Raw genomic sequence first — 14,638 nt, forward strand, 5'->3', positions numbered from 1 at the left:
CGTCACCAGGCTATAGGGATCTGGAGAATGGGTGTTGGGCAGGTGTAAAACTGCGTAAATCGGGATGTGGGTGAGCTGAAATAGTCATGGGTACAGGGATTAAGGTAAAAGGAGAGGAGCCTAAGGGCTAGGGAACCAAGCAATAATCCCAGCCAATCCTGAATTTGTCCATCTCAGTCTCAGCTGTCCAGAGGGCAATCAGATGGGCCCACGTGAAGCCCCACACTTTCCTTTCCACCACAAAGCGCAGTTAGAGCGCAGCTGGGCTTGTTTTCTTTGTTTGCCAACCAGTGACATGGAAAACGTTTGTTGACTCAGAGTGCTTTTTTGTCGACTGATGTGTTTGGTAACTTTGTCAGATGTGACTTGTCCACACTGCTCCCCAGAGACAGGATTTGGGGAAGGGGGAGGAGGAGGAGGCGACGGGGGTGGAGCTGGCATCCAATCCTCTCCAATACCACCATCCCATTGTAGTGCAAAACAGAAAGGAAACAAAACCCGAGAGTGAAAGAGGAGCGTCAAGCGTCAGAGGAACTGGTCTGCCATTCAGGTGGTGGGGAGGGATGGGACTTGGAGTTTTATTTTTGTAGGGTTTTTTAATTATTATTTTGTGTTTTTTTTTTTCTTGGTTTTGTTTGCTTGGGTTTTTTAGAAAATTGGGGATTTGTTCTTTTTTTTTTTTTTTTCCTTTTTACAGACCTTCATGACAAAGCATAAAAACACAGTTATATTTATATATCTATTTATATATTTCTTCATTTCGTCGGTCGGTTTGTAAATGTTGCTCCATCCTCCTGTCTGAGCTGATTGTGTGTCACAGAAATCGTGGGCGTATGTGGGAGGCTCGCCCCCGGCCTGGCCTGCAAAGTCACCGCGTGGGCTGTGGCCGGCGGCGGCGAAGCCATGCTGAAGAGTGGGGATGAAGTGCACAGAGAACCCCTCGCGGGGGACAGATAAGTCACTTGGTCCTTTCCTCGGCTGCCAGACGGGCCAGGTCTCTGCGCTGCCATCTCTGCTCTAGCCAGGCCGTTCCCTCCGTCCTGGGGAGCGGGGCGGTCATCACAGGTTATGCGTTTCGAAGAGTCCACCACAGAAGAGCGTATCTTTGGGGAACAGTGTTTAGTCAGCGGCTGTGTCCCCTGCTTCCCCCTGCCCTTACCGCTCCCGGGAGGTGGGGGTCCCGCGAGGCGATGGTTGCCAGCTGCAGCGCTGCCCGCTTCCCCTCGGGTCTCAGGAGCGCCGGAGAGGAGCACGCGTGGCCTGGCCTCGCCGGGGGCTCCTTCGGGAGGCGGCGGGGCCCGTGGCTCCAGCCGGCGTGGCAGGGCACGGGGGGACGCAGGGGAGGACGGGGTGCTCAGTCAGGTGTCGGGGCGCTCGGCGCGGCGGCGGAGAGGGAGGGCGCGGGCTGCGGGAGGCACGGAGGGGTCCTCTTCGCCTTCCCAGGGGCGGCGGGGTGGGTCAGACAGGTACAATGTGGAGGCCTAAGCTGTCGCCCTGCAGTTTCATGTGGTTTCCATGGTAACTAGTGGCGGTCATAGGCAGCGGCAGCAGTGGGAGGTGCGGAGCCCCGGGATGTGGCACTATAATAATAAGGGGAACCTGAAAGTTAACACAGGAGAAGAATGGACTGGTTGAAAGGACAAACAGTGAAAAAAAAAAAAAATAAATAAAAAGCAAAACAATCAAACGAAGAAAAAGAAACGAAGGAGAACTAAAAAAAAAAAAAAAAAAAAAAAGAAGAAGAAGAAAGGAAAAAGAAAAGGAAACAAAGAAAAGGAAGGGAAGCAAAAGAAGGAACCTGGGGACTCAGCTGTTGCTGAGGTTAGTGGGAGGCAGTCGGTGCAGGCCAGCCAAGGGCCACGTCTCAGAGAAGAGAGGTTACAGTGGCCTCTGGGTCTGAAGCCCCTCTGTGGGGAGGTCCTCTTGCTCCTTCAGACCACCAGTGAGGAGCTGAGAGGGAAGCACGTGAGCACTGAGCGGAAATATCCCACACCTGATCACAGAAATTGCCCACACCCGATCGAGGCCACCAGGGAGTTGCCAGGGCTGCGTGTTCTGAGCATATCTGATCAAGTACAGTGGGTTGCTCTTAAAACAGGAAGGGAAGAAGGAAACAGAATTGCATCGTTCGTTGCTTGGGATTTTGGTCACATTTGGAATGAAAGCTCTCTAGATGGTTATTGAATGTGTGTTAAATAGTGATTGATTATTAAGATCACATTTACTGAGGTTTAACAACACTGGAATAAAATGTGCATCTATTACCTAGTTGTTAAACCTCAGTAAATACGTAGTTAATAATCACAGCTGATTTATTTTACTTATAATAAATATCTTCCTGTTCTCTTGCAAAGAGGTGTTGTGTTAGAAGATGGAGTCTTATGGGAAGTTTTTTCCCCTCAGAAAAAAACCCTGACTTTTTTCTGGGTGTATTAGAGTCACTGGAGATGGATATATTCCTACAAGGAAACTCTACTGGCAATTGCAAACACATTGCTGCAAGCTGTTTCCCATTCCCAACATTGCTCCAACTGGTCCTATAAGAAGAGCTTCCATTGGATTTCCAGGTGCCCAGGAATTGACTCTGGAGTTAGCTTGGGAGAGGAGTAAAACCTCATGTGGGTTTTTGAACAGATCTTGAATGGATGCTGATTGCAGACGGTGAGAGTAGCAGAACTTGAAGCTAGCTTCTGGTTTGATTTGGAATAAACTGTGGATGCAGCCCATGGAGAAGACAGAAGCGAGCTGGAATTCTGAACCATCTCTTGAAAGAGGAATTGGCTTCAGGACAGTCACAAAATACATGAGTGCTATATATACCCATCTAGATACTGGACTGGAGAGTGAGGAAGACAGCCTTTCATCTGGCCAGATACTTGAAAGCCCTCTTCAGAAACAAACAAACAAAGAGAAGAAAACAAAGAGACAAACAGAAGGAGCGCGAAGCTGGGGGTGTGCGGTGGGAAAGAGGTACTCACTTAGTAATGCAGGGTTGCTGAATCGCCAGGCCTCATTGTAGGTTGTGTACTGAGGGTGGCTGTAGGGGTTCCCTGAGAACTCGCTCCCTGAAAGAAATCAAAGAAGTCATGAAATGCAGTTAACGATGAAGATTTATGCGTGCTGTTCCATCAAGCCCGTGTTTGTGTTGAGTCCATATGCCATCAGCAAAACTAGGGTATGTAGCTCCCTTGCCCAGGGTACTGTGCCCTTCAGGATGCTGTAGTGTTTGTGCACTGAATGTGCAGTGTGCTTATCCATACAATCAACAATTGTGAGATTGGCCTCTTCATTTATGAGACCACATTTATGATCAGTCAGTGAGTTACAGAGAAAAAATATTGTATTCCAGTTCCAGAAGAGAATTTTCTCAGGTGCTATCTTGAATCTAGAAGACAAACTGGGCTATGGATCCATTCTCAACATTTGGCAATATTGGCCCAAACCAAAATACTTGGGAACTTTGTAATCTAATAAGACTCTGAACCAAAATTTGAATGTGGTAGAGTCTTCTTAAATATTCAGTTTTATTGTGCAGAAGGAGCTGGGTCTTGTTTTATGGATGTCTGTGCAGGCCTAAAGGAATTATATTCAGGGACTGAGGAGGTATGGTGTTGCATTCAAAATAAGTAAATCTCCCCAAACTTAAAAAAACAACCAAACAAGCATGATTTTGTTAAGTGAAAACATGCCATTATCTGACCATAACCTCAGTGTAATCCAGTACTAACAGGCTGGGAGCATTGGGTCCCATCTGAAAGGCGTTATGCACTCAAAAGGCAGTGAGTGAACAGCGTGACTTAGCTTCTGGTCTGCTCTGAGGAGGGGGTGGAGAGCATAGACGTGCACGTGGGTTTCCTACTAGATGCTGTGGAACAGGAAAAGAAGGCAGTGCAAGATGCGCTGGATGCCTGTGATACAATTACCGAAGAAATGTCAATTAATTATACTGTAATCTCTGCAAATCTTCCCTCACAGGAGAGTTAAAACCCAAAATAGGTTCTCAGATGGTGGAAGTGAAGTCTGTTAAAGTCAGTGGATTTGCACTGATTTAAGCTCGGGAGGATCTGTCCAGCTGGGTCCTTTTAAGACACTCAGAATAATAACCAAAGTAGTACGGAAATGTGTATGTATCAAAACAATTACCATCCAAAGCTCTTTTAGTCACAGTACTTTTTAGTTTCAGCATAAAAACTCCTACTGTGCGATGGACCTTGCTCAACATTGATTTAATGATAATAACTCAGCATGTTTCTATACCTAGAAACATCCTGTACTGAAAATCCCAACAACTAGTGGGGAAGGAGTAGGTGAAGCCTACTTAAGTTGACCAAGATCTCTGGGATTAGGGTAGAAAGGCAGAAAGTGGTGCACAGTCCAGGTTTATGCCTATTGAAGCTACTTATCTGTGGGGTATACTGGGATGAATTTGGCCTCTGAAGAAGGAAAAGGCAACCCAGATGAGAATTACTGCTCTTAAACGCCTCAAATGGAGATCACTTCTCTGCGTCGAGAGAAGTTCTGATGTTTCAAGGCTTCTCTCTCACCCTCCTCTGAGTTTGTCACCCTAAACTGTTTATAGCGTTCCTAAAGCACGGGTTAAGTAGAGGAGAAAGAGCCCCAGCTATGGAGAGCTGGGGAGGAGGGAGGGCAGCCACTGGAAACAGTGTTTATTGACGAGGAGTGAAAGCATGCATGCAGCAGGATAATGAGCTTTTGAGCTCAACTGTGACCAAGAGGAACTGAGCTATCGCCTTCCCCGATCACTAATGAAACAAGTGTAATTTCCTCATCAACATTGGATTCTGTTTAACGACTCCCTGCCGTTGCCATCACCAGCCCTCTGCAGGCTCTACGCTGCTCTGTGTAAACTGTAGTTCCTTTCAGAGGATGCTCACTTCTCCAAAACAGTTTGCAGAAACTTGATGGCCTTTCTGGGAAAGTGGAAGAAGCGAGCCAGGGATCAAAGGTGCTCTGTTACCATTGCAGGAAGCATTTCACAAATGCACAGATTAAGCACAGCGCAATTCCTGACTCATCCTTGACCAACCCCAGGTTTTTTAGGTGTGCATGCAGGGACTGCTGGCCTTCATCCATGTCCACAGCTGGTGATCTGAAGTTACGGGCAAATGCGAATGCAGGACGTGTATCTTAGCACATCATCCACATAAACCTCAGAGATATTTGCATGCGTGACTGAGCGTGTTGCATGGATGTACTGCTACTGGAGACAAGCTCATCTCTAGACTATACAATGAGAAGTCCAGTGAAAGGTTGTCATGGACAGAACAGAGAAACTTCGGTTAGTGCTGGTCAAACAATCTTCTCAGAAACAGCTCTCTGCTGGAAAATGCTGTCTCATCGAAATGGAAATGTTTTGCATTAGCTTGTCAGCTTCAGCGGAGTTTTGGAAGGAAAAGTTCCAAAATGATTGCAAATTGAAACAAAGTATTATGTTTCAACTTTCTTGTTTTGTTTCATTTTGCCTTTCTCATCTCATTTAATTTCCTTGCAACTCTTTTATTATTTTAATATGTCTTGACATCTAGAACATGTTGACGTTATTGAAATGTTTCATCCTGATGTTTGCAAATTGAACAGTTTCAAGATTCTGACTCCTCATCCCAATGAAAGATAAAAACAAATGTCAGAAAGTCAGAATTTTGCATGCGTTAGAAATTCTGCTTTCCAATGAGCTCTGCTTTTAGCACTGAACCTTTATTTAAGGAGGATAGAGCCTCTTTCATCTCTCACATCTCATTCTCTCACATCTGGACAGTGCTATTTCCCTGTCACTGTGTTTCTTACAGATGCTCCCTGAGTGGATACCTTGCTCGCTGCTTGTTTCTAATACACCTGAAGCACTGGCTCCTGGTCTTTTTGGCCCAGGGGCAGTGACAAACCACTGGTGATGTGCTGCTTTGTTTTTCCTTTTCAACCTGGACTCTTAGCAGAGGTTGCCAGCAAGCACAGAGGATCAGTCTCAGGAGGCCTATATTGTGTGCAATCCGCGCTCTGGGAACCTTTACTAACAGTATTTCTTGGTATCTGTATTTAAGCCTTGGCATGTTTAGTCTTCTAATACAGAAACTATGAGGCATGAAGTGAGCCTAGCAGGTGGCAGGTCCAGGACCAGTAAGGGAGGTTGTTTTCATGCAATATGTAGTTAAGGTACAGAACTTCTTGCCATAGGTTGCTGCAGATGTTAAAGGCTTGTATGGGTTCAAGAGACACTGCTTAAGCATGTGGAGGGGAATTCTATTGCAGGTGCTTAATATTAAACAGAAAGATACTATCTCTGCCTTAGGAAGTCTCTGAGCTGCAACTTGTTAGAGGCACAGAGATCTCTCAAGGAAGTGCTGATACCTGCTTTACTCGTACACCCTTCCCAGGCAATCTGTTTCGACCCCTGACAGAGAGCAGTGGCTGGAGAGACCTGCAGCGTGACCCATTAAAGCCAGTCTTATGTTCCTTCCCAGGAAGCCTCTTTATCTCCAGCTCGTTGGCATTGGTCACATAAGAGGACAGGAACAGAAGGGCTGCCAGGCTGGGTCTGACCAGTGGGGTCTGGCTGACGCAGCCGGTACCCAATGTGATGTAGATGCTGTAACTACTACAGGGTGCCTGAGTAGGCCACAGGAAAAGCTTCTGTAACTGAATGTTGACATCAGATCTAATGTAAAGATGTCTCTTTGACTTGAATAATCTCTTTGGAGTACAACTCGACTTCATTCTTCATCATCCTGTATTCCCCCACCCCCTTTTTTTTCAGTATCTGTGTGTTTTGGGGGATACTGCTGTCTTATGGATAAGTAGCCTCTGCATCAAATCTCCTATTCTTGGATAAGTGATCCCTGTGATTAATGGTCTTAAAATCTTTGTCTCAGTTTAAGTGTCAGTGTCATCCTTGCAATGAGGATGTTAAATGTACATAGCAGTCACTGAACACTTCTTACACCAGATCCTGTGTAGCAGAAGTTGGGAAGAGCCTGTGGTTTAGTAGTATGTATTAAACTAGCCAGCTATTTTAGTGCTATCAGTAGTTTCTTATGCCATGACCCTCTGTAAGTTTTGAACTATAGCTGACAGGTATGTTGACAATTGAATCTACCTACTGTCACTGATTTATGTTTTTTAAATTGATTTATATTTTCTTAGTGCTCCTCTGATTCTGGAGCCAAGTGGAGTTTAAACCATTCCCTTGAAAAATTTAGTGTAGAAGGCAATGCCTGAAGTTTTGCCAAGTCTGCAGCACCCCAGGAGTTCAGCAGGCTGGCTGGCTGTAGCAAGGGACTGAAGTGGCGCTTGGGGAGGGTACCAATCCACTGTCTTTTCCTGATCTGGAGGTCAATCACATCAACTTCACAACATAGCCCAAGATTTTTTGTGTGTCTTAGGATGATAAGCAGGCAGTCTGTGAGCTCTAGAACGTGCCCATAGGCATTAGCTGGTATTGGTGGTATATAGGCAGTGATTTGTCATTTAAAGGTGTAAAGACTCGGACCTACAAACATTCACTGTCAGTGATATTTTCACTGATTAACTGTCCTCTGCAGCGCGTGCTTGTTTAGCCAGCTGTTCCAAGATTTGGATGAGGGCTAAGTTAGGCTTTTCACTCACAAACCCTGGGAAATTGTATTGCAGTAATTTACAAGATTTCTGTCCTCAGCTTTCTGCTGCTTCACTTCACAATTGCTGTCTGAGTCATTCTTCCAGCGGCAGAGGTTGCAGAACAGCCTGTACCTGCTCGTTAGCCATCACGGCTCCCAGCCCAGGGTGTTAACATAAGCAGAAATCAGTGGCAGATGAAGTCTCGAGTCCTGAGCTACTGGGGATGAGAAATGAAAATCCTGCCTCTTCATTTATCTAGTGGGACTCGCTGTCATCTGAGAAGTGGGGAGCAGAGCCTGTGGAAATAACCTCTTCTGTTGCCCCCAGGTAAATGGTCCTCTGTGCTCCCTACACCCTGGGCGGTATTACCCAAGCTGTTTGCCAAGAGGACAAATTTCTCCAAAGGCATTGGGTGGCAAAGGAACAGTTTGCCTTTGAATGTAGGATTAGGTAGGATTAGTCCCTTCTTGGACTGGGGCACTATCTTACAAACAGAAGGTGGGTAAGTAGTTGGTTGTTGAAAGTGAATGGTTAGTTTCTCCTGAAATGCTGTTAATCATTGCTGAGTTCTTGGCCAGTTCAGGCTGTGGACAGCAGGCCTCCAAGAGCTGCAGGTATTAAATTACCATCGATGATTTGCAGTTTGATGCCCTGGCTTTAGACAGACGTAAGTTGTTACCCTAAGTTAGTGGATAGTTGAATATCCTCAGCCACGAGCAGTACATAATAATCTGCACGGGTCATTGGAAAATAATTACATCTGTTAATGAATACTAAGGTTAATTAATTACCAATTAATTGCCACAGGTTATAGATAGCTAGTTGCCCATAGCAGCAGTAAATCAGTTACCAGGGGGAGGGAGATACATTACAGAGTGGGTTGTGAGCTACTTTGGCTATAGGCACCTGATGTTTTTTATATGAAAAAAAAACCTTGATGGCAGCAAAGCAATAGCAAAGCCAGTTGTGAAAGGTCTTCCACTACAAGTATGCTGTTCAAACATGTGGGCACCGTTACTGAATTCTAGACTTACCAGGAACCATTCCTGCCAGAGTTGAGGTTGGGTAGCTGCCTTGTCCAGTTGGGGGAACATGGGGTGGGTAGCCAGGCAAGGTAGTGCTTGCCATATCACGACCTGGAAAGGGAAAGAATCAGGACAGGGCATCAGTAGGGATAAGGTCCTTCAGTACTGATTCAGTGTCACCTTTTGTCCCACCATCACTCACTAGCAGCTTGATGGGCAAATGCTGTGCGTCTTGCCCTTATTGTGTGCTGACCTTCTACTGAACATTTTGGGGGAAGATTGTGGCACTTCTGATCTCAGGCTGTAGGGATGGATCTTAAAACTTAGCACTGTGAGGCTCAAAAGAATTGCTTTCACGGTAGATTTTTGAGCCTGTTAGAAATTTTGGATCTATTTTCACTAAACAAAAATTGCCCTAAGCTGCACAGAGAATGGCAGCACGTTCATTGCCAATGTAGCTGAGGTCCTTTCTATAAGCAGTCGATGCAGTTCCAAAACTGTGGTGATGTTGCTTTAGGGCATGACCAATGGGTAAGGCACTGGAAAGTGATCCAGGAGTTTTCTCTGCCTGTCTCTGGTCCCACCTCTGCCGTTTACCTGCTGATGCTAAAACCATCAGCAAGTCACTTCACCTCTCTGCGCTTCTTCTTATGCTGCAAACTCTTTGGTGCAAGGGCACGCTCCCAGTACATTTTCACAGTGCTTAGCATTAGATCAATACTTGCTGGGCTCTTTCCAGGTGCTGGTGTAATATATAATAATAGGATCATGTGAATTAATTTGAGTCCCACTTCATTTTTATCACAGATACAAGTGTTTGTTAGTAATACTCCAACTCTTGGTATCTTTTATCCACCAAAGAAGTAGAGAAGGGTGTAGATCGGGTGGATGAGTGGAGTTGATTTTTCATCTCTTAGGAAGTGCAGCTGGAGGCTTCTTGGTTGATGCCAGAGGCATTTCCTCATTTGGACTGGTTAGCCTGAAAATGGGCCAGCCAGAAGGGCATTTTGCTGTTAGTTCTTATTGCATTTAAATGAACTGAAATCATTTCAGAAGCTGCTGGGAGTTTCAAGCCAAAACCAAAAAAAAAAAAAAGCTAAATAAATTAAGATAATCTTTCCCCCACAGCTGCTGGGAGATTTACAGCTCAACCTCCAACGTTGCCTACTGAGATCTCTGCTCTTTCAAGCCTTTCACATTCCCTAGGTGAGGTGTAGCTCACCAAGAAGTTTGTGCCCTTGTCGCTCCTTTCTTAAATGTTGACTAACATGTCTGTTCTGGGAGGACTGCAGTCTGATTCAACTTTAGAAGTGACAGTTTATGAATGGCCCGTTGATGCCACTGGAACTGGGCTGGGATATGGGAATGAAAGAACAAGAACTGCCTTAGCTCTACTCGTGGCAGAATGGTAACTGATAAAGCAGGCCCTGAAACAAGCATGGATCTTGGCAGGGGAGTCAGAAATAAATAACAATTGAACAGCAGAGTAAAAACTGAATCAACACGGAGAATTACCCCTAGGGGAGGAAGTTTCTCCAGAATAAGGTGGGCTAAACCAAGGCTGTTCCTTTGTAGATCTTGCCTAAAGATTACTGAGGTAAGAAAAGAAAAAAGAAAAAAGAAATGTAAGTTCTTTCCCTCTCCCTGAAGAGGTTCCTGAGCCATGGATGACATTTCTAGCTCACTTTGCACTTAGATAATGGAACTACAGTGACTAAACCATTTTCCAGCCACTCCCCAGTATTGATAAAAATAAATATATAATGCCTCAGGGATTTATGTTCTATACTCTTCCACTCTTTTATCACCACCATTGCTTTAGTGATTTGTCGTTGCACATTAAGCAGTATGACTAACACCTACTAGATGTAGGTGTTTTTTTTTTTTTTTTTTTTGTTTGTTTGTTTGTTTTGTTTTTCTCACATTCTTTTAAGGGAAAAAAGTTCTGTGCTTCAAATTCATGGTTTTTTGGTTTTCTGTATTGACTAGTCTGAGATGTAACATCAGGTGATGAATGAGAAAACAGAGTCACTAAAAAGTTAGAGAGAACATTATGTAGTAGCAGGCAAAATTAATTCATTTTGACACTTCCATTCAAGTGGGAACACATACACACTCACTCTGCTACCTGATCTATGCACATATAACCCTGTGTTTTTATTCAGGTGTGAGCACGCAGAGGCTGATACTCAAAACTCGGTTTGCAAAATGTGTTGCGAAGTGATCATCTGTCAAATCCCAATCTTGAAAAAGAAGATAACAAACATAGTATCACTAACATGAATAAGAGTCCTGTAGAGAGACTCTTAAAATGCTGCTATGTAGAAGCAGTCCCCTTCCATTACCTCCTCTCATTACCACCAGGTGAGCAGGGTTATTACATTCTTGTACTCCAGGGCTATGTCAAAGCTAGTGTCTGACCTGCTTGTAACATGCTTCCAGTACCAGCTATCCTCCTTTCTCCCAAAGCCTGCTGACTGAGAACCACACCTTCATCACTGTGACTTTCTTTGAGCTTTTGAACACTTTCTCCCAAGTCCATTTCTCCATAAATGTCCTAAGGCAAGTGCATCTCCTGAAACAGTGCCTTCTAGCTTAGGGGGTGGCCATGTAAGTCTGCATCCCCGCTGAAGTATATTGTTGGAGAGAGTCTGTCAGGATAAGCCTTGGCTTAGGAAATGCCCAGAGCTCCTACTGGCTGCAGTAAGACTTGGACAGTGTTATGAACAAAAAAGTCTTCTCTGCAGTTGCTTGCTGCTTTCCTACAGGGAGGTTTAGAAATGCAAATGTTACCAGGACAAAGGGAGGATGTTAGCTCAAAAGAGAAAAATAATATAGGAATATGAAGGAGGCAGAAGTAAGATATGTTTCTTGAGCATTAGGAACCATGTTCTGCACTCTGACAAACTTGCCTGTTGAAAAAGCCCAAATTACATTCTTTGGTGGTGGAATGACACTTAAAAAGATTGACACTATTTCACCGAAGCCATCCCTGAGCTTCTGCAGCAGTGACGCCTCAGTCCTCTTGCATGGGGGTTTCACCTCATACCTACCTTAAACTCCACTTTCTTCCCCCCGCCCCCTCCAGCCTGCGGCTCCTAGGCGCTGCCATCTTCTGTGACCTGCTTCTGTCCTTCCCTTGAAGGCTGCCACCACAGATCTGATTTCACATGGCTGTAAGACTTCGTAGCCTCTGACCCTGGTTCCTGCCTGCCTGGCCTGCACCGTGAAGGCTGACGCTTGCCAGCCAGCTGACTGGAGTCCTGCTCGCTGTGTGGCTGTGGCACTGCTCACCCGCTGGCTGTGTATGGGTCTGACTCAGTAGTTTTTGCAACCCATGCTGACAACCCTGCTGACAGTCCTAGAGCTGGCAGACACGTTCAAGCTGCAGTCATCAACCTAGGCTAGCACACAGTACCCTCGCTGGGCCCCCCGTACACAGGGGCCTCGTGGTTAGTGAGGCAACACAGGATTTTGCTGTAGAAGTGTTTCCCTACTAAGCCCCAAACCCATCCAGCTGGGACACCAGTCACTTCTGTGTAGTTACAGCTTCTTTTCCCATTTTATTCTGCAAAAATGAAGGACAGGCATGAAATCTGTTACTGACTCTCCGTGGAGCTGCGAACACATGCTGCATACACAGAACTGGAACGTCGTTGCTCTGGTTCCCACTTGCACGCAAAGAGCTTGCAGCATTTCCTGGTCTCCCCGTCAGACGAACCTGAACCCCTTGCCTGCAGCATCCCCGCTGAGTTTGTGGCCAAGGCCGGTTACCTGCTATCAGAGGCTGGCTGCTGGACTGCCCAAAGTGGGCACCATGATGAAGGAAGGCACTGTAGCAAGGCGTGGACGCATCGTCTGAAAGGGTCATGTGGAAGGGCTGAAGATCAGCCTGCCCAGAGCCGACCGGCGTGGTGGGGGTGAAAGGGGTGAGAGAGGCTCCATGAGGCTCTTGCTTTATACTGAGGGGAGAGGAGAGGTTTTCTGTGGTAGGGTAAGGGATGGACACAGACAGACAAAGGGAACAGGGGGAGGAAGAGGAGGGTGGGGGAGGGAGGAGAGGAAGAACAAAATGGGTAAATGAAAATGGAGTGGTTAAAATCTACAGGGAAATTAATTTAAAAACAAAAATAAAAATAAAAAGGTTAGGAGTAGATCAGAGGAGCCAGTGCTGAGACAACAGCAGTAAATGCACCCGGGGGCTAGGCTCTGGCTGCAGTGATGCCTCTGCAGGGCAGCAGGATAGAGGAAATGGAGTGCGGTGGCGGATGGGAGGGATGGGATGCGGGAGAAGGAGAAGTGTGGGAGGGGACATGCAGGAGGGGAGGACAGGAAGAAGCATAGGGTTGGGAAGAAGAATGCTCTGAAGCTTCGGTGCTCCCTTTCCTGCTGCGTTCTCTCGCTGTCTGAGGGCGTACAAGGATGCTACGCTCACGCAGTTTGGCCCAGGGAATTACACCCCTTTGTCTCTCAGACCCAAGGTAACTTCCCCAGGAGAGCAGCATGGTTATGAGCATCTGTTAAACGCAATGATCAAGGTAAAGGCCAAAGGTTGTCAAACCAAGCTCTGTAAAAGCTTTGACAAAAAAGATGCAGCTGAACTTTGAGGTGGTTAAAATGAAAAATGGGACTGTGCCATTAATAGGTGAATAGATAGATTGATCAATTGATCTTTTTTATAGTGCGTGCTTTGTGGCTCTGACCATAAAAGCACTGAGTACTGACTCTGGTAGTTCCCAAAGTACAGTGTTGCCAGACAGATACCTTGACGGAGAGATACAATGGAAGAGAGGAAACGTTGGGGACTTATAATAGGTTTCATTTGCACTGCTTATAATAGGTTTCATTTGCATTGGGCCACTAATCTGATGTGCAGATTTGCACAGTCACAAGAAATACAGCTTTGAAGCTGCTCCTAACTGGGCTCCCGGGTAAGAGGTCGGGGAATTGTAGAACTCTAAAGCATGGGTGCTCCAGTACACCCAGACTTGGTGGGTTAGCAGTAACAGAGTCCTGTATTGGAACACCTGAAAGAGAAGTATGGACGATGTGATCAGATCCTATCCAAATCATCTCGCAAACCGACCACCCTCAGGTAAACAAATTAGAGCCAACAAATGAAAGCCATCTCTCTGCCGCAATGGCAAGTGTTGCCAATGTCATATGAGATAAGTTAGTTGTGGTGGGTTTGATTTATACAGAGATATATAAATGTGACATATAATTGGGTCATAAATCTGGCTTCATTAATGTAGAACTGGCTTTAATTAACTCTAGGCACCTTGTTGTGAGGCTGCAATGCTCACCTAGACTATAAAGGGCTGGGCAGTTTCTATCTGTGAATGCTGTTTATCCTGAGGCGTTTGTTTCCTAAAGGTTTGTTACCTGGCAAAAATGATAGTTTGCCATCTGTGTTCTCCTCCAAGTACCTCTCACCCGGCTGGCCAGCAAAGGTCTCTGAGCACCGAGACTCCTTTGCAGCAAAGACATATGTTTGTGGGCCAGCTGATTGGGAAAGATCCCTCCTGGCCAAAAGGTGTGCAGTTCCTCCTCATTCGGACTGCGTATGGGAAGCCTCTGGTATGCTCAGCCAGGATGGGCATTTCTTCACCCTTTTTGCTATAGGAAGCTCTTCTGGGCAAGGACTTTTCTGGAGGTGTGGTAAATAGGATCTGGGGTGTGTGGTGATTGTTGTGCAGCTAATCAGAGTCACTGGGGGAAGCAGCACCTCCGAGCTGTGCAGGAGAGGGCAGGCGTGGGGAGCCGCTAGGGCAGGAGGGGCAGGAGAAGGTGGACGCAGAGATGTGGGTGGGCAGAAGCCAGAGGTGCTGTGGGCAGAGGTTAATCCTGTTTGCACAGCCCCCGGGCACGATGGGTTTCCTAGTCCCTCCCCTGCTTTATTTCTCTTTTAAAGCACGGAATTTTCAGCTATAATCCTTCCTAAACCGCAGCATTTTTCAGGCGCTCTGTGTAAGTGAAACCATAATCTCTGGTAAAACAGGCTG

The 14,638-nt window shown here is 46.0% G+C and overlaps 1 protein-coding gene across 3 annotated transcripts in view; it reads right to left on the reverse strand.

Moving 5' to 3' along the window:
• Window positions 1-1,458: 1,458 nt before the first annotated feature.
• PAX2 (paired box 2) overlaps window positions 1,459-14,638 on the reverse strand; it is an 80,020-nt gene continuing 66,840 nt past the window's right edge. The window contains exons 8-10 of one of the 3 annotated variants that reach the window (XM_032191613.1): window positions 8,643-8,744; window positions 2,979-3,065; window positions 1,459-1,580 (exon numbers count right to left, since the gene is read on the reverse strand). In XM_032191613.1, coding sequence (XP_032047504.1) covers window positions 1,459-1,580; window positions 2,979-3,065; window positions 8,643-8,744 — 311 coding nt within the window. Of the gene's footprint in view, window positions 1,600-2,978; window positions 3,066-8,642; window positions 8,745-14,638 lie in introns of all 3 variants that reach the window. The other 2 variants (XM_032191614.1, XM_032191612.1) reach the window with 2 other exon arrangements.

The sequence above is a fragment of the Aythya fuligula genome, chromosome 7 (genome assembly GCF_009819795.1).
Source record: "Aythya fuligula isolate bAytFul2 chromosome 7, bAytFul2.pri, whole genome shotgun sequence".
NCBI lineage: Eukaryota > Metazoa > Chordata > Aves > Anseriformes > Anatidae > Aythya > Aythya fuligula.